Below are 23896 nucleotides of genomic sequence, written 5' to 3' on the forward strand. Positions count from 1 at the left end.
ACCTGTAAGGTCACACACAGCAGGGTCATCAGGGTCACCTCCAGCGTGGAATGAGGAGATGAGGGAGACACCAGTCACTCGTGGTTATTTAAATCAAACAAAATTTAAAATTCGGTTCCTCAGACACACTAGCCACATTGTATGTGTCCAATAGCCACAGCTGGCTAGTGGCTACCTTATTGGACAGTGTAGATAAAGAACATTTGCATCATCTCACAAAGGTCCTTGAAAAGTTCTGATTTCAAGCTTTAGTTTTTAATTTGAATTTCCTTCCCCAACAAAAAATATTTTATATTACTCCTCACTTAATTTAAAATAAATATAATTTTTAATATTTATCCCATTATTTTCTTTGGGATGAAACTCCTCACAAAATCTGATGGGAATCACTTTCTGTTCAAAGATATGGAATCCAAGAGTTCAAAACACACACACACACACACACACACACACACACAAACATGGACCATTTTCTGTACTTGCTCAGCTTGGTTCTCACTGGAGCTGATTAAAGACCTGGCGTAATCTTATTTATTCATGCACACACCAGGCAAGCAACACAAATGAATCGAGTCCATTGGACATAGATGGGGGAAAAAAACCAAAAACAGGATGCACAAGTCCTCATCCCCTTGGGCATGCTGTCAAGCAGCCATAACAAGAGGACGAGTATCACTTGAGTCAGAGAGCCAGTGTGCTGGGACATCAGAGGGTGGAAGTGTCATTTCAGCTTAGGTGCTTCCCAACAGAAATGAGGAACAGATAAGATGGTGACAAAGAGAAGGGAGGGCCTTCCAGACAGGGGGAACAGCATCTGCAAAAGCTCGGAGGAGCCAAGCCCAAGTCCAAGAGAGCCTTTGAGAGAAGTCAGTAGACCAGTCTGTCCAGGGCTGCATGACGGAAGCTGGGGTGTCAGGCAAGGGTCAGGTGGTGAGATGCCCCCGGATGCAGGGAAGCTGGGGTGTCAGGGAAGGGCCAAGCGGTAAGATGCCCCCGGATGCCAGGCCAAGGGGGGAGGACTGTCATTACACTAAATAACAACCAGGTCACCCTTTATTGTGCTTTACAATGCATAAGGAATCTACTTCCAGTGTCTAGATGGTTGGGGCATGGCCAGGAAGTCACGAAGACTGTGACGGTCCTGGCAGGAGAGTAAGACAAGACTCTGAACAGGTATGTGCAGCTGGGGGTGTGACACACGTGGGGAAGTCACCCAGGGTGAGCCTGCAGCCCAGGCGGGCGGCACACATTCAGTCTCCGCCCCATGGCAAAGCAGAAATAAGCGGAAAGGGGAATCAGGAGGAAGCAGAGGCTTCTGATGGGGCTCTCACCAGCCCCAGAGCCAAGGGACGACATTTGGGAGCAGGACCAGAGATGGGCTGGGCGGAACGCAGGCTAACCTCAGCCTCTCTCCCTTCCTTTACACAAGAGGGCCACCAAACAGAGCTGACAGCTGAAGGGGGAGTGGAGGGGCTTCCTAGGAGCCACGTTAGAGACAGAAATGGCCGGGCATCTTGGCTTTGGCACAGCATCCACCAACACAGAGGGAGGCGAGGAACACAGAGGGCACCGGGCCACTGCAGTCTGGGGCAGGGAGTGAGTTTCGAAAAGTGAAAAAAGTCCAGAGAGGAAAAAAAAAAAAAAAAAAACCCAGTGGGAACTGAGAAGGCAAAGGCAAAGGGCCCAGCAATCAGGCCTCAACTGGTGATCTTCCAGACAGGTTTTCAGTAAGTTGACCTCAGAATCTCAAATAAAATGAGCCAAGTGGGGAATTACTTTTTTTTTTTGGCTGTCCTGGGTCTTAGTTGAGGTATGCAGGATCTAGTTTCCTGACCGAGGATCGAATCCAAGCTCTGTTGCATTGAGAGCCCGGAGTCTAAGCCATTGGACCACCAGGGAATTCCCGAAATGACTATTAAGGGAAGAGAACAGGTAATCTCAGCTTCCATGACTGCTGGTTTAGAAGCATCGGGAAATATTATATGAAACATTGATTTAAAAACAACACCACTGACAGTGCTTGGTCTGCCTCTATGTGGTTTATGGGAACACAGGGCTTTGGAGGCTCAGCCCTTATCAGGTGTGAATAATTGAGGAAATCCAGGCTGCCTCCAAGATCAGCAGCGGCACAGGCCCCAGGGCTGAGGGTAAACTTCTGAGGTGGCTTTGAGACCTTCTGCTTCCACTGTGGCCTTAGGACCCTGGAGCTATTTTTATAGCTTTGATGATAGAATTACTGCTAACAGAACATTGTTGGCATTTTATAATTTAATTGGTACTTACTTTATAAATTTTATCAGTACAAGCAGTGTATTGGTTACATATATGGAAGGACGTACTTTGTGGGTCTTTAAAACTGAGTGAATCCAAATAAATGAGATCAAGGCGGGTGGGGGAGGGGTGGGGGTTAATAATGCTTTTGTACATAGCTGTCTGTAAGGTGTTCTGAGCTCATGATAAGAATTTGTTCATCTGAAATTTATCCGTCTGGATATCTACAACTCAGCACATTGAAGCATTCACTTTTTTTTTTTTTTAAGAACATAGAAACTATGGGGTTAAGAAGCCTTCTGATGAGTAACTCATGCCCTCAAAGAATCTGCAGCTCAGGGAGTAGAATCCATCACGTGAAAACAATACAGTGTTAAAAATTTCACTGCTGATTTGGTTTAAGTTTGGAGCTAAGAACCATACACCAGGACTCGGGATTTACCGTTTATGCTTTCCCCATTCCCATGATATTTATATGTCCATTTTCCTACTATGGTCACCAGGCAGCCTATAAAAAGTAAGGTTGCTCACCTCTATCTTTCCAACTGAACGCACTGTATCAAATATAGAAACTGGAGGAAGCTTCATTGTTACGGAGCCAAAATGACTGAGAGCAAGAGTGAGTGCTTTAAATATACAGATGAACTAACCGATTTAAGACGCAGATTCTTAAAGGCTAAGATTCCAAGATCAATCATTCAAAAGTCCAAATATATAATCAGAGAGTCTGTCACAGCATGAGCAGTGGTGCTGGAACACAAAACAGGCACTGTGCCCGGAGCTGCTAAAAGATAAAAGCCAGACCATGGGGTGACCCTGGTGCCAGAGGGGAGTTTCAGAAGCAACACTTCTGAAATGCAAAACAGAGTTAGGAGCAAGCACCAGAATTCTGCAAAAACAAAACAAAACAAAACAAGTGCTAGGTTGAGCCACACTAAAACTGCCACGTAAGCAGCAGTCCAAGCACAGCCAAGACCCATTTTTAATGACGCAGTTTGAGTGCACATGGGCCTACTGGGTATATACCTGCATGAACAGTGTCCCTCCAGCAGGGCCTGCCCACATTGCAAGAAGCAAAAAGCAGACAGTGTGAAAAAGCAGCTGAGCAGGCTGGGTCCTGAAAGCAGAAACCCAGCTGGCCAGGGACAGCTTCTTAAAAAGTTATGAATGAGGGATGGCGATTACATTCTCTAAATCAGACCCTCAGCCTCTGGAGGGGTGGCTCTGTTACTGCTATGTTGTCATTAAAAAAGATCTGTTGATAGTAAAATATGTATTATGACCTCTCCTATTAACATCTACATCAGCTAACATTAAGCTCGCGCTTTGCATCTGGAACTGTTAAGAGGGTTGAATGAATTATTTTATTCAATCTTCCCAACAACACTGAGGTGGGATCTATGTCCCCATTTTACAGATGAGCAAAACAAGGTTTAGCACAGTTGAAAAACTTATCCAAAATCACACAGCTGTTACCTGGGATAGTGGGATTCAAATCCAGGCCTACCTGACTATAGCTTTTCACACTTCACCCCAGGGCTGCAAAGGAGATACTGAGATTTATCCACTCTCATGTGCCATTAGATTAAAAAAAATCCAATTTTAGCTAGGGAGATGTAGATCTTTGTGCAGAGATGTCACAAGCCAGCACAATATTAAGAAACAGGTGAATAATAAGGCTCTTAAAAGGCTATGCATTTTTAGGAGAATGACATCCCTGGAAGGTCATAGAAGCTCCAAGGAAGAAATGGGAAAATCAGTCCTGCACAAACACCCAGCCCTGCTTAGCCATTGGCCGTGTCTGTGCTGATGCTGAGACAGGGCTGCAGGCCTGGTTAAGCCGGCCTGTGTTCTGTCTTTAAGGTCCAGTGAGATTCAGCAATGCCATTGGCAATGCTCAAAAGGCCTTGCACCAGATGGCTCTTTTTACGGGCCCTCTGCCCACTGCCCAGCCGGCTCCATCAGCCTCCCAGCTGCCAACGCCAGGCTGGACTTCCTGGGTCAGCTTCTTCCACTCTCTGCTCAGTATGTAAGTTTTTCAGCAGTGTGCGCCGCGACCAGCAGCTCTCAATGAGCGCTTTCACTGGGGTGCTGGGGACCCTGCTGGGCTTCGGCTAAGAGCTCGGTGCTGGCTGGCGCAGATCCCTGGCTGTCTTCTGGCACACCAACTGCCAGCGATGCGAACAGACCCGTGATTGTTTGCATGCCTGTTTCCTTCTTTCCCTGGCTTTCCTGCTGTCTTATTGCAACATACTTCACACGCAGTAGATGCACAGATCTTACCAGTTCAGTGCTGAGAGTCTCAACAACTGTTTGTACACTTGTGTAACCACCACCCAAATAAGAGAGAAAACTTTGGGATGTCCCCAGAGTTCTCTTTTCCAGCCAACCCCTGCACCCAACCACTATCTGATTTCTAACTTCTATAGGCATTGATTTGTTTTTGCCTGTATTCTTGCCTAATCAGAGATCCAACTGCCAACATCCACTGGATCATAGGAAAAGCAAGAGAACTCCAGAAAATATCTACTTCTGCTTCACTGACTACGCTAAATCCTTTGACTATGTGGATCACAACAAACTGTGGAAAATTCTTAAAGAGATGGGAATACCAGACCACCTTACCTGCCTCCTGAGAAATCTGTATGCATGTCAAGAAGAAAGTTAGAACTGGACATGGAACAATGGACTGGTTCCAAATTGGGAAAGGAGTACATCAAAGCTGTATATTGCCCACCTTGCTTATTTAACTTACATAAAGAGTACATCACGTGAAATGCTGGACTGGATGAAGCACAAGCTGGAATCAAGATTGTGGGGAGAAATATCAATAACCTCAGATATGCAGATGACACGACACTTACGGCAGAAAGCGAAGAGCTGAAGAGCCTCTTGATGAAAGTGAAAGAGGAGAGTAAAAGAGCTGGTTTAAAACTCAACATTCAAAAACTAACATCAGGGCATCTGGTCCCATCACTTCATGGCAAATAGATGGGGAAACAATGGAAATAGTGACAAATTTTATTTTCTTGGGCTCCAAAATCACAGCAGATGGTGACTGTGGCCATGAAATAAAAAGATGCTTGCTCCTTGGAAGAAAAGCTATGACCAACCTAGACAGTGTATTAAAAAGCAGAGACATTACTTGCTGACAAAGGTCTATCTAGTCATAGCTATGGTTTATCCAGTAGTCATGTATGGATGTGCAAGTTGGACTATAAAGAAAGCTGAGTGCCGAAGAATTGATGCTTTGAACTGTGGTGTTGGAGAAGACTCTTGAGAGTCACTTGGACAGTAAGGAGATCCAACCAGTCCATTCTAAAAGAAATCAGTCCTGAATATTCATCGGAAGGACTGATGGTGAAGCTGAAAGTCCGATACTTTGGCCACCTGATGCGAAGAACTGACTCATTGGAAAAGACCCTCATGCTGGGAAAGATTGCAGGCAGGAGGTGAAGGGGACAACAGAGGATGAGATGGTTGGATGGCATCACCGACTCAATGGACATGAGTTTGAGTAAACTCTGGGAGCTGGTGATGGACAGGGAGACCTGGCATGCTGCAGTCCATGGGGTTGCAAAGAGTCAGACATGACTGATTGACTGAACTGAACTTGCTTAATTATATCTAAAACATAATTAGAAGATGTTCGATAACAATCCACAGGCCTTTGATGATGAAAAACACTTTGGATCATAACTATGATCTGCCATTAAAAGACATGCTCACTATACAACATGTGAAAAACAGAAAATAAGGGGGTTTGTATGTGTGTGTTATTTTATTTTAAAAAAAATTTAATGGAGCATAGTTGACTTACAATTTTGTATTAGTTTCAGGTATACAGGAAAGTGAATCAGTTACACACACACATATATATATATCCACTCTTTTTTTAGATTCTTTTCCCATATGGACCATCACAAAGTATTGAACAGAGTTCCCTGTGCTCCACAGTAGGTCCTTATTAGGTATCTATTTTAAATAGTATGCATATGTCAATCCCAATCTCTCAATTTATTCCTCCCCCATTTATTCCCTGCTAGCCTAAGTTTGCTTTCTATATTTGTGACTCTTTTAAAAACTTTTATCAACTCTTCTAAGAACTTTCAAAAATTAAAAACAGAGCTACCATATGATCCAGTAATTCCATCCCTAGATATATACCAAAAGTTTTTAAAAGAGTTTAAAAATCACCTGGGATCCTATCACCCAGAAATAACCACTATTAGTATTCCAGTGGGTTTCTTTCAGGGCCAGTACACATGTATCGATGACAGGTTCTCTAGCGTGGCATTAGCTTTTTTTGTGGATAAATAAAGCTTGTTGCTGCTGACCTCAGAGCAGGTCATTTGGAGTTGCCTGTGTAAGAGACAGCTCCACCAAAAATCAATCTGCAGTTTCAAGCACCAACTCTTGTGGTTCGCTTGGGGCCAATATCTGAATTCACTGCTTGTTTTCTTCGGTGGGATATGTCTGACACTCTTTCCCGCTGGCAGTCATATGACCTCTCCTGGTACCTCAGTTTCACTTCTCAGAAGGACAGTGGCTAGCTCCTTGAGATATACCTTGAGCTATACCTCTACAATGTGAATAACGCATTTGCCATTAAATCAGACCATCTATGGGCTTCCCAGGTGGCACTGTTGGTAAAGAACCCGCCTGCCAACGCAGGAGACAGAGGAGATGCAGGTTCAATCCCTAGGTCGGGAAGATCCCCTAGAGGAGGAAATGGCAACCCACTCCAGTATTCTTGCCTGGAGAATCCGATGGATAGAGGAGCCTGGTGGGCTACAGTCCATAGGGTCACACTGACTCAGATACGACTGAAGAGACATAGCACACACACAGATCATCTGCAACAAAATCTCCAAACTGGACAATCATTTCTCTAGCTACTTTCATAAGAATGCAGCCATAGACATGCCCTTGATATTACATAGATTTTCTTTGAAAGATGGTACTTTAATAACATCCTTAATTTTAAGTTGGAGGAGTTTTCTAACGATCCCAAGAATAGGACGGTGTTAGTTGCTGAGTCTTCTTTTATATACATCCCAAGCAACAAGGTAACCAATGCTAGGTCATCTTCCCAGCATGAATTATGCTCCAGAACTCTTTTCATCTCGCAAAACACTGTACCCATTAAACAACTCTCCACACCCCATCCCCTCAGCCCCTGGTGACCTCTGTTCTACCTCCTGTCCATGAAGCTGACTGCTCTAGGTATCTCACATGAATGAAATCACACACAGTGTGTCATTTTGTGACTGGTTTACTTCACTTAGCACAACGTCCTTGGGGTTCATCGCTTTCATTGCACGTGTCAGGATTCCCTTCCTTTTCAAGGCTAAATAATATTCCACTGAATGTGTATACCACATTTTGTTCTATCTAGATATATTTAGCTAGCTTCCACTTTCGGCTGTTTCTCATGATGCTGCTGTGGGCATGGGGATACTGTATCTTTTTGAGGCCCTGCTTTTGCTTTTTTGGGTATATATCTAGGGATGGAATTACTGGATCATGTGGTAGTTCTGTTTTTAATTTTTTTCAAAAACTGCCATACCATTTTCCATTGTGGAAATTATTTCCATTTTACATTCCCACTGGCAGTGCACAGGATTCCAATTTCCGTACACACTCATCAACACTTGTTATTTCCCGCTTTTTAAAAAAATATATAATAGCCATCTTAATCAGTGTGGAGTGGCATCTCACTGTGGTTTTGATTTGCATTTCCCTAATAATTAGTGATACGGAGCATCTTTTCATATATTTGTTGGCCATTTATATATTGTCTTTGAAGAAATGCCTGCTGCTGCTGCTGCTAAGTCGCTTCAGTCGTGTCTGACTCTGTGCGACCCCATGATGGCAGCCCACCAGGCTCCTCCGTCCCTGGGATTCTCCAGGCAAGAATATAGGAGTGGGTTGCCATTTCCTTCTCCAATGCATGAAAGTGAAAGTGAAGTGGCTCAGTCATGTCGGACTTGTCTATTCAAGTCCTATTCCCATTTTTAACCAAGTTGTTTTTCTGTTGCTGAGTTGTAAGCAGTCTTTATATATTCTGGATAGAATTCTCTTATCAGATACAGGATTTGCAAATATTTTCTGGGTTGCCATTCCATGGGCTTCCTTGTCACTCTGTTGATGGTGTCCTTTGGTACATCAAAGTTTTAAATTTTTATGTAGTCCAATTAATAACGGTGTTTTAAATAAGAATACATTTGGACTAGAAGAAAGAAGTGTTGGAAAAAAATCCAGACCTGGGTTTTTTCTTAGTTATGCCACTTAATGAGCTGGATGACCCTGGACAAGGCATTTAATTTCTCTGAACTTCATTATCCTTCTTTGAAGACTGTGTCTGTTAGTCGCTCAGTCATGTCTGACTCTTTGTGACCCCATGGACTGTAGCCTGCCAGGCTCCTCTGTCCATGGGACAGAGTGGGTTGCCATTTCCTTCTCTAAGGGATCTTCCCAACCCAGAGATTGAACCTGGTCTCCTGCATTGCAGGCAAACTCTTTACCATCTGAGCCACCAGGGAAGCCCTGTATGAAGATGGGAGAGGGGAAAAGAAGCCACATAAGGCTTTTGTGAAATGTGAATGCACACAGAGCAAGAATCAGAGTGCCCAGCACTTGGAAGACACATGCCTCTTCTCCACGCCTACCCCAGCATACTTGTCAGCAAGTATCAACTCATTCAACAGGACCCCAGGACAGGCACTGTTCGAATTAACAAAGGGATCATTATCCTGGTCTTATCAATGAGAAAGTGGGTGCATGGCCAGGTTACCTAAAGAACCCAAGACCACAGCGCCTATACAGTTACCACCTAGATCTTCTGCTATGGGTGTACCCCTCACTCCTGGTCTCTGCTGTCTCACTCACAGGACAGACCAGTTGCCCCAACCCTGGTGCAGACATAAGAACTGGGAAACCCTTAAAGACCATCCAGTCCAGCTCTCCCAACTTACAGATGAGAGAATATGAGGGAGGTTGAGAATCTTGCCCAGATTCACAGAGCAACATTGCCTGAGTCACCCTGCCGGCCAACCCTCCCTGCCAGTGTGGCAATGAATGCCCTTGAGAGAGCAGAAGGGAGGCCTTGTTTCAGGTCCAGCACCACCCACTCCTCCCCGGAACGCTCAGCCCTGTTCTCCTCTGACAGTGTTGTCTGGGGGAGAATAGGACATTCTCAGCAGTGCTGGAGAATAGAATAGCTTTGGGGGTGAAATTTCTTAAGACAGACAGACAACTGGACATGTTTATTTAGCAGCCCCTAGGTCCAGGCCTGCTAGGAGGGCCAGACCTCTCTTGGGGGTTGAGGAAAACAATAGGATGATGCCGGTATTTTTTCCCCTTCCTACCCTGCTGTATAAGGCCCCAGCCAAGGTCAGCACACCAATTATCGCAGGTGCCCTTGCATTCCAGCCTTGAGATGGAAGGAGCACAAGGGAGCAGAGTGCTTTATCCCAGAACATTCTGGCCAGTGCTTCCAAGCAATGAGAAACAGACATTTCATTGCTTTTGCTTCAAAAGGCCTTTTCATCTTTCTTGTTTCATGAAGGAATAATGCACAGATGATATGAATGGAAATCAAAATAAAAATTTTCCCATAATTATGCCACTAAGTAACCTTGCTTTTTGAAGAAAATGATTGTACCATTTATTCTGAGATCCACAAACCAAGAAAGAAATGTGTAGGAATGACTCTCTAACTGCCTTAACCATCTCATCAGTAGGCCAAGTGGTTATTTCTCATGACTAACACCATTAAAATCTGGAGGAAAAACCAAGCGGTTATATTCTGGCATATTCTTTATTCTATAAAGAATATTTTATTCTATACAAAATTATGATCTATGCAGGAAGGCATAGTAAGATGATAAAATATTATTGTCTCTGACCTTGGAGAGATTCCTCAGCCCACCATCACTGGTTTCTTGGAAACCTGGATTGCCACATATGTATGTATACTTGGATGAATGACACATATAACTATTTTATAGTTCAATGCAAATATCTGAGCTCTTACTACATACCAGAGATTTCCCCTAGGCGCCAGGAAAAACAAAGATTAAGATAGAGGTTGTGTCCTCAAGAGGTTCACAGATCTGCTGTGTAAAGAAATAAATGACATTTAGTGTGACAAACACATGATAAAAATAACAGCAAAGTATAAGATACAGTTGGGGACACAAAGAGGGCTTGGAAGAGGCTGCAGAGCTCTGAATTTTTTCAGCATCCATCCTGTATGATTCAGCTCCAGGAGCACCTCCCGCACAAGTAGTGAGAGGCTTGGAGTGATGCTAGGAATGCATTGCTTTATTACAAGCAGGGCCTTCCTACAGATCTTCACTCAAGATCTTTATAAAGGTGCTTGTACCTTAGAGGTTCTGATTTATAAATGCTATTTCACATACCATTCACCTAAAAACAAAGTTGGGACATGGAGAAAAGTCTTTCTGAATAGTTATGATGAAGCTTGGAGCCCTACCAAGCTACCAATCTCCTGGTTCCCAGGTGCTTGAATTTACCTGAGTCATTCTGTAGGGTAAGGAAAAAGTTGGCATTTGAGCCCAGAAATCCTAATTCTCAGATTTATAGGCACACTTCAGGATGTGCATTAGGGCACTGAGCTTCCAAGTCCTCACCAGGCACCCATATTCCTAGATGTTAAGCCACAGCTAAACTACGTACAGGCTACTGAAATATTCTGTTTAGAATTCTCTTGTGGGGATATGTACTGTTTGGCATAAGACACTTGTCAACGCCATCAGGTACAAAAGCAGTGTTTTAATCTCACATGCAGTTCTGTGAACACTTGCTCAGGAGACAGTGGAGAGAATGAACTTCACCCAGCTGCGTGACCTTGGCCAGATGATTGGTCTTCCGAATCTCTAGGTCCCCAGCTCAGCCACTGACTTAACGAAGTCCATCACCATGACGGTTGTTCTGAGTGCTTATACTGCACAAAATGACTAAACATAGCTGCAGTTTAGTAACGCATAAGGATTTAGCATGTTCTGAGGACTTAGATGAAGATGTCATTCCTGCCCTCTTTGTGGTCTAAGAGATTTTCTCATCTTTCTGGTACAGAGATGAGAGGGACACAGTCATGGCCCACCAATCTGCAGATGGTCCTCTAGGAGACAAACAAGTGCTCAACAGAATAGGTGTTATATCCCCTCTCAGGGCTCCCATCTGGCAGGCTGACTTCCCAGAGTCAGGGGCTCAGCTTGCCAATTCTGCAGCAGCTCTCGGGTTTGCATTTTTATTACCCAAAACTTCTGTCTAAGGATTTTAAAAAATACAGCCGAAGTATGACATATGTATCTTTGTAAGCAGGGATTATCACTGTTTCTAGACAGGGCATGTTCATGCCCCAGAAGAATCCACAAGAATTACTCAGATGGTAATAATATCCCCCTTCATAGGTACCATGTTTTGTAACGTAAATACATGTACAGGGACATTTTCTCGTTTGACCCCTCTCTCAGGTGTTTCTACTGGTAAAGAACCTACCTGTCAATGCAGGAGAGGTAAGAGATGAGGGTTCCATTCCTGGGTCAGGAAGATTCCCTGGAGGAGGGCATGGCAACCCACTCCAGAATTCTTGCCTGGAGAATCCCATGGACAGAGGCACCTGGTGGGCTACACTCAATGGGACTGCAAAGGGTTGGACACGGACATGACTGAAGTGACTTAGCATGGAGCATGCCCATACAAAGCAAATTAATTATCCCCATTGTTACTGGGGAGGAAATACGCTCAGAGAGAAGAACTAGGCACCTATGGCTTGCAGGTGGCCACTGGGGACTTCGACCACCACCCCTCTCTCACACACACAGCCAAGTCCCAACCCGGCCTCTCAGAGGCAGCAATCACTGCTTCCAGACTGGATGGATCTGAAGGTGTAGGGAAGGAGTTCTAAATTCAGGGACAAACTATCAGAAAAGCAGAAGCTCCTCCCGTGAACGAATGTCTCAATCTCTAGAATCTTTCTTGGTTCTCCAAGCCCTGACCGTGGACCATGTTGTTAAGAACACTGCAAAGCAGGCATATGTGTGACTCAGTGCTGGCTGACAGCCCCACCCTGTCTGCCCATCTCTCTCTCTCTCTCTTTTTTTTTTTTCAGATCATTAATTTTATTTTATTTTTTAATTGAAGGATAATTGCTTTACAGAATTTTGTTGTTTTTTGTCCAACCTCAACGTGAATAAGCCATAGGTATACATATATCCCTTTTTCTCTCTCTTTCAAGAGGCAGCCCATGCTCCCGTTTTTCATGACGTCCCTGGCATTTGCCTCTGTCTCCCACTCTCACCAGCTTACTCTCCTGACTCCTCTCTTACTTGCCCTTTCCTCATCTAGGTCCCAAGACTCTTCCTGGGGCCCTTTCTCTCTCCAACAAAGTAAACAGTCATAAAGCAGGTGGGCAGGCTGCCAAGAAGCAGAGGCTCCAACCAGAAGTGACAGCTCCCAGCTTCTCTGCTGACTGGCCTGTAAGCAACCAGAAGGCATGTCTCCTCAGGAGTTCATGTCTGTTGTGTGCAGTCTCCTTTCTCCCCAGATTAACATGCGCCACTCTCTGCAGTGCAGGAATCTGCAAAGGAAAGAGCCATATTCTCTGAAACATTTGGAATATTCTAGGGACAGCAGTGTAGGAGTAGGGGTGGGGTGAGCCCACAGTCTGGAGTTGGAATGCCGAGGTTCAAATCCCAGTGCAAACACATAAGTGTGTAGCCACAGGTGGGTCACTAAAACTCTCAGCATCTCAATTTTCTCATTTCTAAAATGAGGATAATAATTCCCAATCCTCAGAATTTGGGGAGGATTACTCTGATGCTCAGAGGGATTGGGGGCAGGAGGAGAAGGGGACGACAGAGGATGAGATGGCTGGATGGCATCACCACCTCGATGGACATGAATTTGAGTGAACTCCGGGAGTTGCTGATGGACAGGGAGGCCTGGTGTGCTGCGATTCATGGGGTCACAAAGAGTCGGACATGACTGAGCGACTGAACTGAACTGAGAATCAATAAGTGCTTTCAAATTCTGATGCTAGAGAAGACTGCTGGAAGTCTTTCAGACTGCAAGGAGATCAAACCAGTCAATCCTAAAGGAAATCAACCCTGAATATCTGGAAATCAACCCTGGAAGGACTTATGCTGAGGCTGAAGCTCCAATACTTTGGCCACCTGGTGAGAAGAGCCGACTCATTGGAAAAGACCCTGATTCTGGGAAAGACTGAAGGAAAAGGAGAAGGGTGCAACAGAGGATGAGGTGGTTAGATAACATCACCAACTCGATGGACATGTATTTGAGCAAACTCCAGGAGACAGTGGAGGACAGAGGAGCCTAGCGTGCTGCAGTCCATGGGGTCACAAAGAGTCAGAAATGACTTATCCACTGAGCAACAAAAAAAATCAGTAAATACTTAAAAAGTGCTTAGACTACTGCTTGGCACATAGTGGTGCCCAATGAATGGAAATGAAGTTATAAAGAGATAAATTTTAGAAAAGACCTCTAGCTCAGGGTTCATTCATTCAACAAGGATGAAAGAGCAGGTTTTTGAGCATCTGCTCTTTACCAGGCAGTGATCTGTGCCCTAAAGATGCAGTAGGGAACAAGAGAAGTGAACTGTGGGAAACACAGACAAGAGGAATATTAGATTGTGCTCAATGGCTATGCAGTGAATTAAAATATAGTAAGTCCCCTACATACAAGTGAGTTTGGTTCGAAGAGCAAGTTCATAAGTCCAACAAAGTTAGCCTAGGCACCCAACTAACACAGTTGGCTATGTAGTACTGTACTGTAATAGGTTTCTAATAATTCTCACATAAATAATACATACATAAAAAACAAACACAAAAAATAAACATTTTAAATCTTAGAGTACAGAACCTTGAAAAGTACAGTAGTATAGTACAACAGCTGGCATCCAGGAGGTGGCTCAAGTGAACAGGCAAGAAGAGTTACTGAATGGAGGAGGGAGACAAGGTTGGAGATGGTAGAGCTGAATGATCTTCAGCAAAAGGAGGTGGAGGGAAAGCAGCAATTTAACTCACAACATGATGGCACAGGTTCAGGTTCCTTGCTGGAACCAGATACACGTTTGCATCTTTGAAAGTTTGCAACTTGAAGGTTCCTATGTAGGGGACTTAATGTAAGGCAAGCGAATGAGAGGGATAGACAGCTTCCATGGATTGTAGAGGCAAGAATAGCTTCTCCAGGGAGCAAATTCTCAAAAGACATGAGGAGTGACATTCATCCACGGAGGGAGAAAATAACATCCACAGCTTCAAAGGTGGGCAAGAGCCTCAGCAAGTCCTGGCTTATCCTAACTAGGAAAGAAGCCACGAGCAGAGTCTGCGGCAATTTCTGAGGGAGGAGTCAGAACCCACAAACTCCAATTTGGACCAGTCTTCATACTCTACCAGGGGCTTCCCTTGTGGCTCAGCAGGTAAAGAATCTACCTGCAATGTGGGAGACCTGGGTTCAATCCTTGGATTGGGAAGAGTCCTTGGAGAAGGAAAAGGCTACCTACTCCAGTATTCTGGCCTGGAGAATTCCATGGACTGTAGAGTCTATGGAGTTGCAAAGAGTCGGACATGACTGAGCGACTTTCTCTTTCTTTCTTTTCTTTCATACTCTACGAACTGGGATACAGCCAATGAGGGGAACTATATTTTCAAAAGAAAAACAGAATTTAGGTCAATACTTTTGAAATATCTCCTCCTTAAGGAGGAACTCGGGGAGGAATTTATCTTAGCATCTCAAAAAGCTGTATTTGTCCTAGACAACTGCATTTTTAAAAGTTTTATAGACGCTATGAGTTTTGTGAATGACTTTTCTCTTGTGAGCTACAGGAAGCTCAAAACTGAATTTGCAACAGGGCTAGGTGGTAGGTACTTTTTCCCTGAAATGACTCTATTTCTGGCTTTTTTCCCTCTGTTTTACTCTTAGATTTTCTTTGAGTTGATCTCTTTATTTATTGTAGCACAGGTGCGTGTGTGTGTGTGTGCATGTGTAAAATATATGCTCCAAATCCTCTTTAGTACTAGCTGCTGCTGCTGCTGCTGCATCGCTTCAGTCGTGTCCGACTCTGTGTGACCTCATAGATGGCAGCCCACCAGGCTCCACCGTCCTTGGGATTCTCCAGGCAAGAACACTGGAGTGGGTTGCCATTTCCTTCTCCATGCATGAAAGTGAAAAGTGAAAGTGAAGTCACTGAGTCATGTCCAACTCTCAGCGACCCCATGGACTGCAGCACACCAGGCTCCTCCGTCCATGGGATTTTCCAGGCAAGAGTACTGGAGTGGGGTGCCATTGCCTTCTCCATTGTACTAGCTAGATTATAATAAATGTACTGTTTGAAGTAATTTAGCACCTATTTCAAAATAAACAAACTATTTTTTATATCTTCTTATATAACCCACATTTTATGTACCATGGGAATTTTTTAAGTTTCAGTTCACCTTATCCCCACCTGCACCCACTCTCCACCCACCCACTCCCATCATTAATTTTTTTAAGGGGCAAACATCTTCTAGTACATATGCACAGTTGTAACTGGTCCAAAACTTTCTCACTCCTGCAGCTGTAGCATCTATCTCCCTCTTTTCTTCATCTTCCCATCATCCCCCACTCCCCGCCCACATATATTCTGCACAGCGCCCCCTAGTCTTCATTTCTTTAAAGCATCAGCTGAGCAAAAGCAGCCATTTGACAGTTTCAAACTCTTCCCTGGCTCCTACTGCTCATAGGGATAAGTGAAAACTCCTTATCCTGACAAAATCTCCTTCTCATCACACACTTCGTCACCTAAACTCTGCCCAATCCCAAGTAGCTCCCCTAACTGTCCCTGGATGTCTCTTCTTTCCCTGCCTCTGTGCACAGACACTGCTCTGTCTACCTGGCACGCCTGCCCCACCCCCGGGGATCCATCCTCACAGCCCTCAAAACCGCACGCAAATGCTTGCTGTCCTCTGAAGCTCTCCTAATGGCTCCACCTCCCAGGGGTCTCTTCCAAATCAAAATATTGCTGGCTGACTATTTGAAGAGTAACTCCATTCCACCTTGCAAAACTGTGTAATTTTACTGACCCTGTCTCTGTATTGTTTAACTTTTTGCAGGTCTTTACAACTCGTTTGCCCACTGGAATTGGCATCTTTTTGATGCTCTGTGTAGTATCATATAAAATTGATACTCCACAAATACTTGACAGTTCGTGTCTCTTTCCCTTCAAAATACAAAGCACAAAGCAAATGACAGACAAAAGGTTAGATCCTCAATAAACTAGTCATATTCATATGATAATTCACTAAAACGCAAAAGGTTAGAAAACATAGGAAGTATTTAACTTCACTAGTAATAAAGAATACAAGTTAAAATGTTGTTTGCTATCAAATTAACAAAGATAAGGAAAAAATCTCAATCTTTAAAGCTTTTGAGAGTGAAAGGAGTTAGGTACTGTCATAACTGCGGGTGTAATCAATACAAATTGAAAACAATTTGACTATATGTAAAAGCTTTAAAATGTCTGTACACATTGGTGTGTGTGTTCATGCATGCAAGCTAAGTCGCTTCAGTCGTGTCTGACTCTTTGCGACCCCACGGACTATAGCCTGCCAGGCTGCTCTATCCATGGGATTCTCCAGGCAAGGATACTGGAATGGGTTGCCATGCTCTCCTCCAGGGGATCTTCTCAACCCAGGGATCTAACTCACATCTCCTGCAGTTTTTGCATTGCAGGCAGATTCTTTACTGCTGAGCCACGCGGGAAGCCCCAACTCACTGGAGTGTTAGAGACATATTCCAAAGTCCAGAGAAAGCCCTGGGCACGAGGGACTCCTCCCAGGGTTATAATACTGAATCTTTATGAATAACTTAAATGTACAATAAGGAAATTATATGTCCATTAAGTGGACTGTTATAGGGCATTAAAAATGGCAGCCAATGATTCTGTGTTAACTTGGGGCTGGGGGAATGCTTATATGTAAAATTAAGTAGAAAAAAATAAAATACCAGAGTATAAGAAATGAATAATTCTAACCACATAAACAAATGCATGAAAGAAAAGATATCAAAACAGTAAAAGCAGTTATACTTGCTTATAGTTTATTGTGCTTTCCAGGTTTTCTAGAAATATTGGATGACTACTGGAAGCGGGTGTGGAAAAGATGCTTTTCTTTCTTTTTTGGCAACGTGCCGTGGCTTGCAGGATCTTAGTTTCCTGACCAGGGACCGAATCCGTCCCCACCCCCACCCCCACATCCCGCAGTGAAGTGCAGAGTCCAAACCACTGGATTACCAGGGAATTCTCAAAAGATGCTTTTCAAGTAATTTTTTTTTTCTTTTCTTTATACCAGGAACAGCATCACAAGCACCATTATTGAGCTTTGAGACATAAGTTTTCATTTATTTTATTTTTGCACCTGTTTTGAAACTAAGAAACAGAGAGACGAGAGAAAGTTGAAGAAAGGGAAGGAGAGAGAGTGTGAGGGCAGCTCTCTGACCCTGATTAATCCTTGCCATCAAACAAACATTGTCATCTTGGAGAGCCAGGAGACAGGCTCAGAAAGTCAAGTTCAAGGTTACCTGAGGGGCAGAGGCACCATCACAACCAGGCTACTGTGCCAGGATCGGGCAAGAGAAAGAGAAAAGAAAGGGCAAGGCAGGTGAGCACAAAATCTCAGGGGTAATTTATAGAACAGTATAAAAGGGTGGTTCTAGTGGGTAAGATTGCGGGTGGTTTTTTTCCCCTCCTCATTTTTCCAGGTTTTCCATAAGGTGATATGAACTTTTTGTTTTTATTTATGTGCAAGAAGAAAACTGCAACCATTTGAAATCACTGAACTGTGAGCAACAAGAGAGAAAATAGGCTCTACTCATCCCGAATCCCCTCCTAAGGGGAATACAAGGGTTGGAGGGAAAGGGGGGTGTAGTCTCACAACCCTGACTTGAACCATATGCTGCACCATGGGGCTGCCTCAGGATTCAGGGGACGAGGGTGGAGCGTGTGTGCCTATGTGTATGTTGTGGGAGTCTCCTGTGATGAGGAGCAGCAGCATCCATGGAGCTGTCTGCAAAGGTGAGCTGTTGGGTCGCAGGTGGAGTCAGCCCCCCCCACTGCAGGTCTCCCCACCATCCACAAGTCACACACAAGCACTCTGTAAGGCACATTTACAGGAAGCTGTGTGCCATGGCTGTTTTCCCCACGGTCAGCTTTCTGGATCACAAAGCATGAAGAAAGGCATGTGTTGGGGATGGGGCAGCACCTAGAGGTGAGGAGGGGTTCATTAGGGCAGCTTTAGTTTTAGGGGGACGGGGCCACCCAGACAGGGGTTCTGGGAAAAGCCATCCCAATTGTCTTCATGTCCAGCTGCCCTGATTCCGAAGGCAGCATTTCCTAGAGAGCTTGGCCTCACCTCGGGGGTCAGTGGGGGGCTTCTAGGTAAGACCACTGTGGCTTCATCCCCAGGGAAAGGGTTAGGGAAACTTTTAATTATGTAATTCTAATATATACACACACACAGAAAAACCTAATTGGAATCCATTTTTTGCAGAGTATTTGCCCACAGTCTTCCCATCCAAGTATAAAGTGCTTTCTATTTTCCCAGGTCCCTTGTTAACCTATGTTCACAGGTATAAACAAGATTGTGGGGAGTCACCTGTGACCTTTTGGAGAGCCATTTCCAAAAAGTGACTGGGGTTTAGGAATGAGTGATGGTTCAGAGCGGCATGGGTAAGTCTGGTGAAGGGAAGCCGAAGTAGTTCAATGGCTTGAGTGGTTAGCTAGGTCAAGGTGACTCGTGTGTTAAAGTGGGAGGTGGGGGAGATGCTGCAAACACACATCTTCAGAAGCCTCAGAGAGGAAGAGAGAAGGGCAAAGGCCTAGGAGGACCTGAAGGGCACAGGCTCTTGAGTGATTTGTCTTGTGAGTGCAGAACCTCCTATAATGCACTGTCACATCCAGGGGCCAGCCCTGAGGCTCGCACAGAACTGGGGGACACATGGGTATCTTGTCATTTAATACAGAGATGTGATTCCAAGAGACAAACCCACCTGTCTAAGGTGAAATAGCCATGATCTGACTGGGTTGAGATGGGCTGATGCCAGGTCTAGGATTCTTTCTGTTCCAGATGATACTGTGTCCTCTAACAAAGACAAGGGACCCTTATTCACCCATAGATGGGAGGAAGAAGATGGGGGAAACTGAGGACCCAGAGAGACTGAGATGTTGAGGACAGAGGGAAGTGAGGAAGAGACAAGAGGGGAGATGAAGATCTGTCCAGCATCACCATGCAGCTGAGAGGTGGCAGTGGGAGTGAGGTTATGCACGTTGATAATGGATCCCGTAACCAGGTGCATGGTCAAGGGACGCCTTTACCTAAGGCTCTTAAGTGACTGTTGGCTCCACACGGGGGCCTCACTGTCCATCAGTTAATGAAATCCCTGGTGGCATTTTCCTAATGAGCACTTACCTAGGGCATTAGGGGAGGGGTGGGGCACTGGGCTTGGAAACCCCCATTTTCATTTTGCCATTTTCTATATAACTGTGTCACCCTGGATAAATCACTAGAAAAATAAGAACCAAATATAAGAAGTCTATTATTCTACACCTTCCCAATCTCCCTATTCACTTGTTATTTCATCATTTGACTGCCTCTGAGGACAGAATGATTGAAAGTATGACGTGGGCCTTTTCTTTTCATAAACATCAAGAAAATACTAAAATCCAGGCCAACGAGCCCTCCCCTTGGAGACTGGGTACCTCTCACAACTCCTGAGACAAGGCTTTGCACTAAAACTCAGTAGTCATCTCCCAACCAGCACTGGCAAGACTCTGCAGAGGATCCCTTCATTATAACCCTTCTATGAATGATTCAGAGGTGAGCACCATCACTGTTTGTGTCTGGAGGAATAAGAACATATTATAAAAGAGACCTGAAAATCTGTGATGTATCCAAAAATAGCACCCAGATACGCCAGCTTCCCGGCTCACCTTTCTGTACCATCCAACTCTTCCTTGACTTGCTTCATACAACAGAGGTAGATTGGGACCCCCATAGCTCAGGTGTCCTGGGATCAGTCATCAAACAGTCTTGGACTGAATGCTGCCAGGTGACCCAGCAGAACTAGCACTCCTAATTCCTACCCACTCTGATGGGCCTTGTCCTAACTCCTTCCCCACTGCAGGTGCCCCTGCAGTCACATGCTTTTGTCAAGTGATCTGCAGCCTTAGGCTGCTCACTCTGCAGAAAAGAATGGGGGGGGGGGGTGGGGAACAGAGAGTAAGAAAATATAGCTGTCTCCTGGGAACCTCACAAGCTTCTAGCTTATAAAACATAACTGCCTTGCTACCATTTCTGCAGAGTCCCCACTGGCCAGCAGCACACACTCTGAAGTCAATCCCCTCCCACTCTACTCCCCAGCCTCGGCCCATTGGGAGAGGAAGGATACTTGCTGAAGGGACCTGCTGGTGTTCCCCATGGTTCAGAAATGCACATGTGTGACCAAAGGGGGCAGGAGAGGAGGCTGATCATAAGGTGGAGTGTCTCTAAATAAAGAGGCCCACCGACTGCTGAGCATCTCTGCACTCCATTCTCAGCTTCCTGTGCCTCCAACAAACTTTGTGACTCAGTGTTTGCAGAGTGAGGCAGCCAAGCAGACTCGGTGATGGATTAAATCCAGAATGTGCTTTTCTTCCAACACTCACCCCTCGGGTGCCACCTGAGCCCCTACCTGGCTGCGGGGGTGGGAGCTGAGCATAGCTCCCGCTCTTCTGCTGGCCCTAAATAGCTACCAGAGCCTGAGTTCTGACGACTTTGGTCCATGGGTATCCTCTCTCTCTTCTCTGTCTTTGTCTGTCTGTCTCTGACACACACACACAGCAGCTGGAGGCTCTATAATGCGTTGATTTCTAAACTGGTCTGGGTCTTCCGTGCTCTATTCCTCCAGGCTGCAATCTGGACCCCCAGTGTTCTTTTCTTCACCCACACTGCCGCCAAACCCAGAGGAATTTCTGGGAAATTTTAAGGCAGAGCAGGGCATCATGAGGGTCTGGCTAACTGTTGCACATCAGTTGAGGGGATGGCCGTGGAAGGGGGCAAGAGAGATCGGGTGACAGACAGAGGTGGCCACCCAGAGCTGCCTGGCACCCTCGGCAGCGTCTCTCCCCTTCAGCATGGCCGAGGGCATATCCGGAAGTTTGGGAGCTTGGGTCCCACGGGCGGCAGGGGAGGGCAGAGGCCAGGTCCATCCAGGGGCGGCGAGACCTGTCTCCCTCTCTCTGGCCAGCCCTCTGCACCGCCGGCGCCGCCTCCCGCATCCTCGAAGCCGGCACAGGGCAGCCAGTGAGCGTCTCCCCGCAATTCCGGACCGGCTTCCCGCATAAAACTCCCCAGTACAACCTGCTTTTGTTAATTCTGCAAATGCTGTCACACGACCACCTCCACCAACACCCCCGCCCCCTTGGCACCAAGGGAGACTCGCTTTCCCCAAAACCCAGCTGCTTCGGATCCCCCGAGCCCCGCCGCACCCCGACGGACCACCGCCCACTCGCCCCAGAGCCCTCAAACAAGCGGCCCGAAGGACCACAATGACCCCTGGGTCTCCGGTCCTGAGCATCTTTGTCCTCCCAACGCAGGCGCGCGCACACCGAGCGACAGAGAGAGCCCAGCCGGGCACCGAGTCCGCACCCTCTGGCCTCGCCGGGGCCCCGCAGGGGGACAATGGTCCGCGTCCTGCAAGTTTGCCAGCCCGGAGGCAGAGAGCTCTCCTTACCGTACATCGTGGCGGGGCGAGCGCCTCCCGGGAGGCCGCGTCGCCTGCAGCCAGCCCCCGGTGGCGCCGGCCTTTCATTCACAGCCGGGTTGGCGGATGGCGGCGGGCGGCGAAGGCCCGGGCGGGGCGGGCGCCGGAGCGGGTTCGGGAGCGAGAGCTGGGGCCCGAAGCGCGAGGGCAGGGGACGGGAGCCGCGCGCCCATTCAGCAGCCCGGGCTGAGCGCGGCCGGCTTCCACTCGGGTTTCTGGGCTGGGCTGCGCCGAGAGGGGCGGAGGCTATGCTAATATTGTCCCTCCCCCCGGGCTCAGTCACTGCCTGGCCGCCCCGCCCACACCCCACCCCGCCCCGCCCCCTGCAATTCCCACCCTCTTAGAAACCCAGATCCCTAGAAGCACCTTTCCCAGGCTGTCGCCCCCAGGTGCTGGGTGGAGCGTTTTCCAGCGGCAGCGTCCCCTATGGGAAGTGACCCGCCCTGCTCCGGTTGGAATGCTTAGGCCGACAGCTAAGATCTCTCGTAACGTGCGGGGTCCGAGGGTCAGCAGGGGTGCTGGAAACTGCAGGTGTAGCCCCTCCCCCAAATTTATCCAGAATACGTTAGCTAAGCCAAGGGCCGCCAGGAAGAGGAATTGTGGGGGGAGTATTACCCCCTCCCTTGGCCCCCTTAATAACCCCGTTCCCTAATCAAGCCCTTAGTTATTACCCTCCCAGCCACTCTCTGGTCAAGTGCTCACTACCAAATCGCGTCCTTCCCGGGCCAGGAATGCAATAAATGCTCCCCGTCCTACCCCTCAAGCGCTGCAGGAAGTCACTTGCTCTTCCTCTCCCGGATGCATACGTGTAATTCACATGCTTCGTGTCCAGGATACTCTCTACCTGTGCCCCAGGGATCACTCTCTGGACTCAGACACAGACGGGCAGAAGTCTCATGCCGATAGCCTGAAGACAAATTCTAGCCCAGTTCAGGGCTCCCCCAAGGCTTCTCACCCAGCCTCCATTTCACATCTACCGCATGATTAAAGGGGTTTGTCCTCAAAATTCTGCTAGTAGAAGTTCCCGTGATGCTGGGAAAGATTGAAGACAGGAGGAGAAGGGGATGACGGAGATGGTTGGATGGCATGACCGATTCAATGGACATGAATTTGAGGAAGCTCGGGCAGTTGGTGAAGGACAGGGAAGTCTGGTGTGCTGCTGTTCATGGGGTCCCAAAGAATCGGACACTACTGAGCCACTGAACAGTAACAACAGAAGTTAAGGAGGAGAGATCCTTAAAGATCCGTTGGATCACTGAAAAAGCAAGAGAGTTCCAGAAAAACATCTACTTCTGCTTTATTGACTATGCCAAAGCCTTTGACTGTGTGGATCACAACAAACTGTGGAAAATTCTTAAAGAGATGGGAATACCAGACCACCTGATCTGCCTCCTGAAAAATCTGTATGCAGGTCAAGAACCAAAAGTTAGAACTGGACATGAAACAACAGACTGATTTCAAATCAGGAAAGGAGTATGTCAAGGCTGTATATTGTCACCAGCTTATTTAACTTATATGCAGAGTACATCATGCAAAATGCCAGGCTGGATGAAGCATAAGCTGGAATTAAGATTTCCAGGAGAAATATCAATAACCTCAGATACACAGATGACACCACCCTCATAACAGAAAGCAAAGAAGAACTAAAGAGCCTCTTGATGAAAGTGAAAGAGAAGAGCGAAAAAGTTGGCTTAAAACTCAATATTCAGAAAACTAAGATCATGGCATCCAGTTCCATCTCTTCATGGCAAATAGATGGGGAAACAATGGAAACAGTGACAGACTTTCTTTTCTTGGGCTC

General features: G+C 46.2%; 1 protein-coding gene across 2 annotated transcripts in view; it reads right to left on the minus strand.

The window, feature by feature from the left end:
* Window positions 1–22307, minus strand: part of EFR3B (EFR3 homolog B) — a 96260-nt gene extending 73953 nt beyond the window's left edge. For both annotated transcript variants that reach the window (XM_018055556.1, XM_018055555.1), the window contains exon 1: window positions 22066–22307. In XM_018055556.1, coding sequence (XP_017911045.1) covers window positions 22066–22072 — 7 coding nt within the window. In that variant the 5' untranslated portion in view covers window positions 22073–22307. The remainder of the gene's footprint in view (window positions 1–22065) is intronic.

Source organism: Capra hircus, chromosome 11, assembly GCF_001704415.2.
Source record: "Capra hircus breed San Clemente chromosome 11, ASM170441v1, whole genome shotgun sequence".
Taxonomy (NCBI): domain Eukaryota; kingdom Metazoa; phylum Chordata; class Mammalia; order Artiodactyla; family Bovidae; genus Capra; species Capra hircus.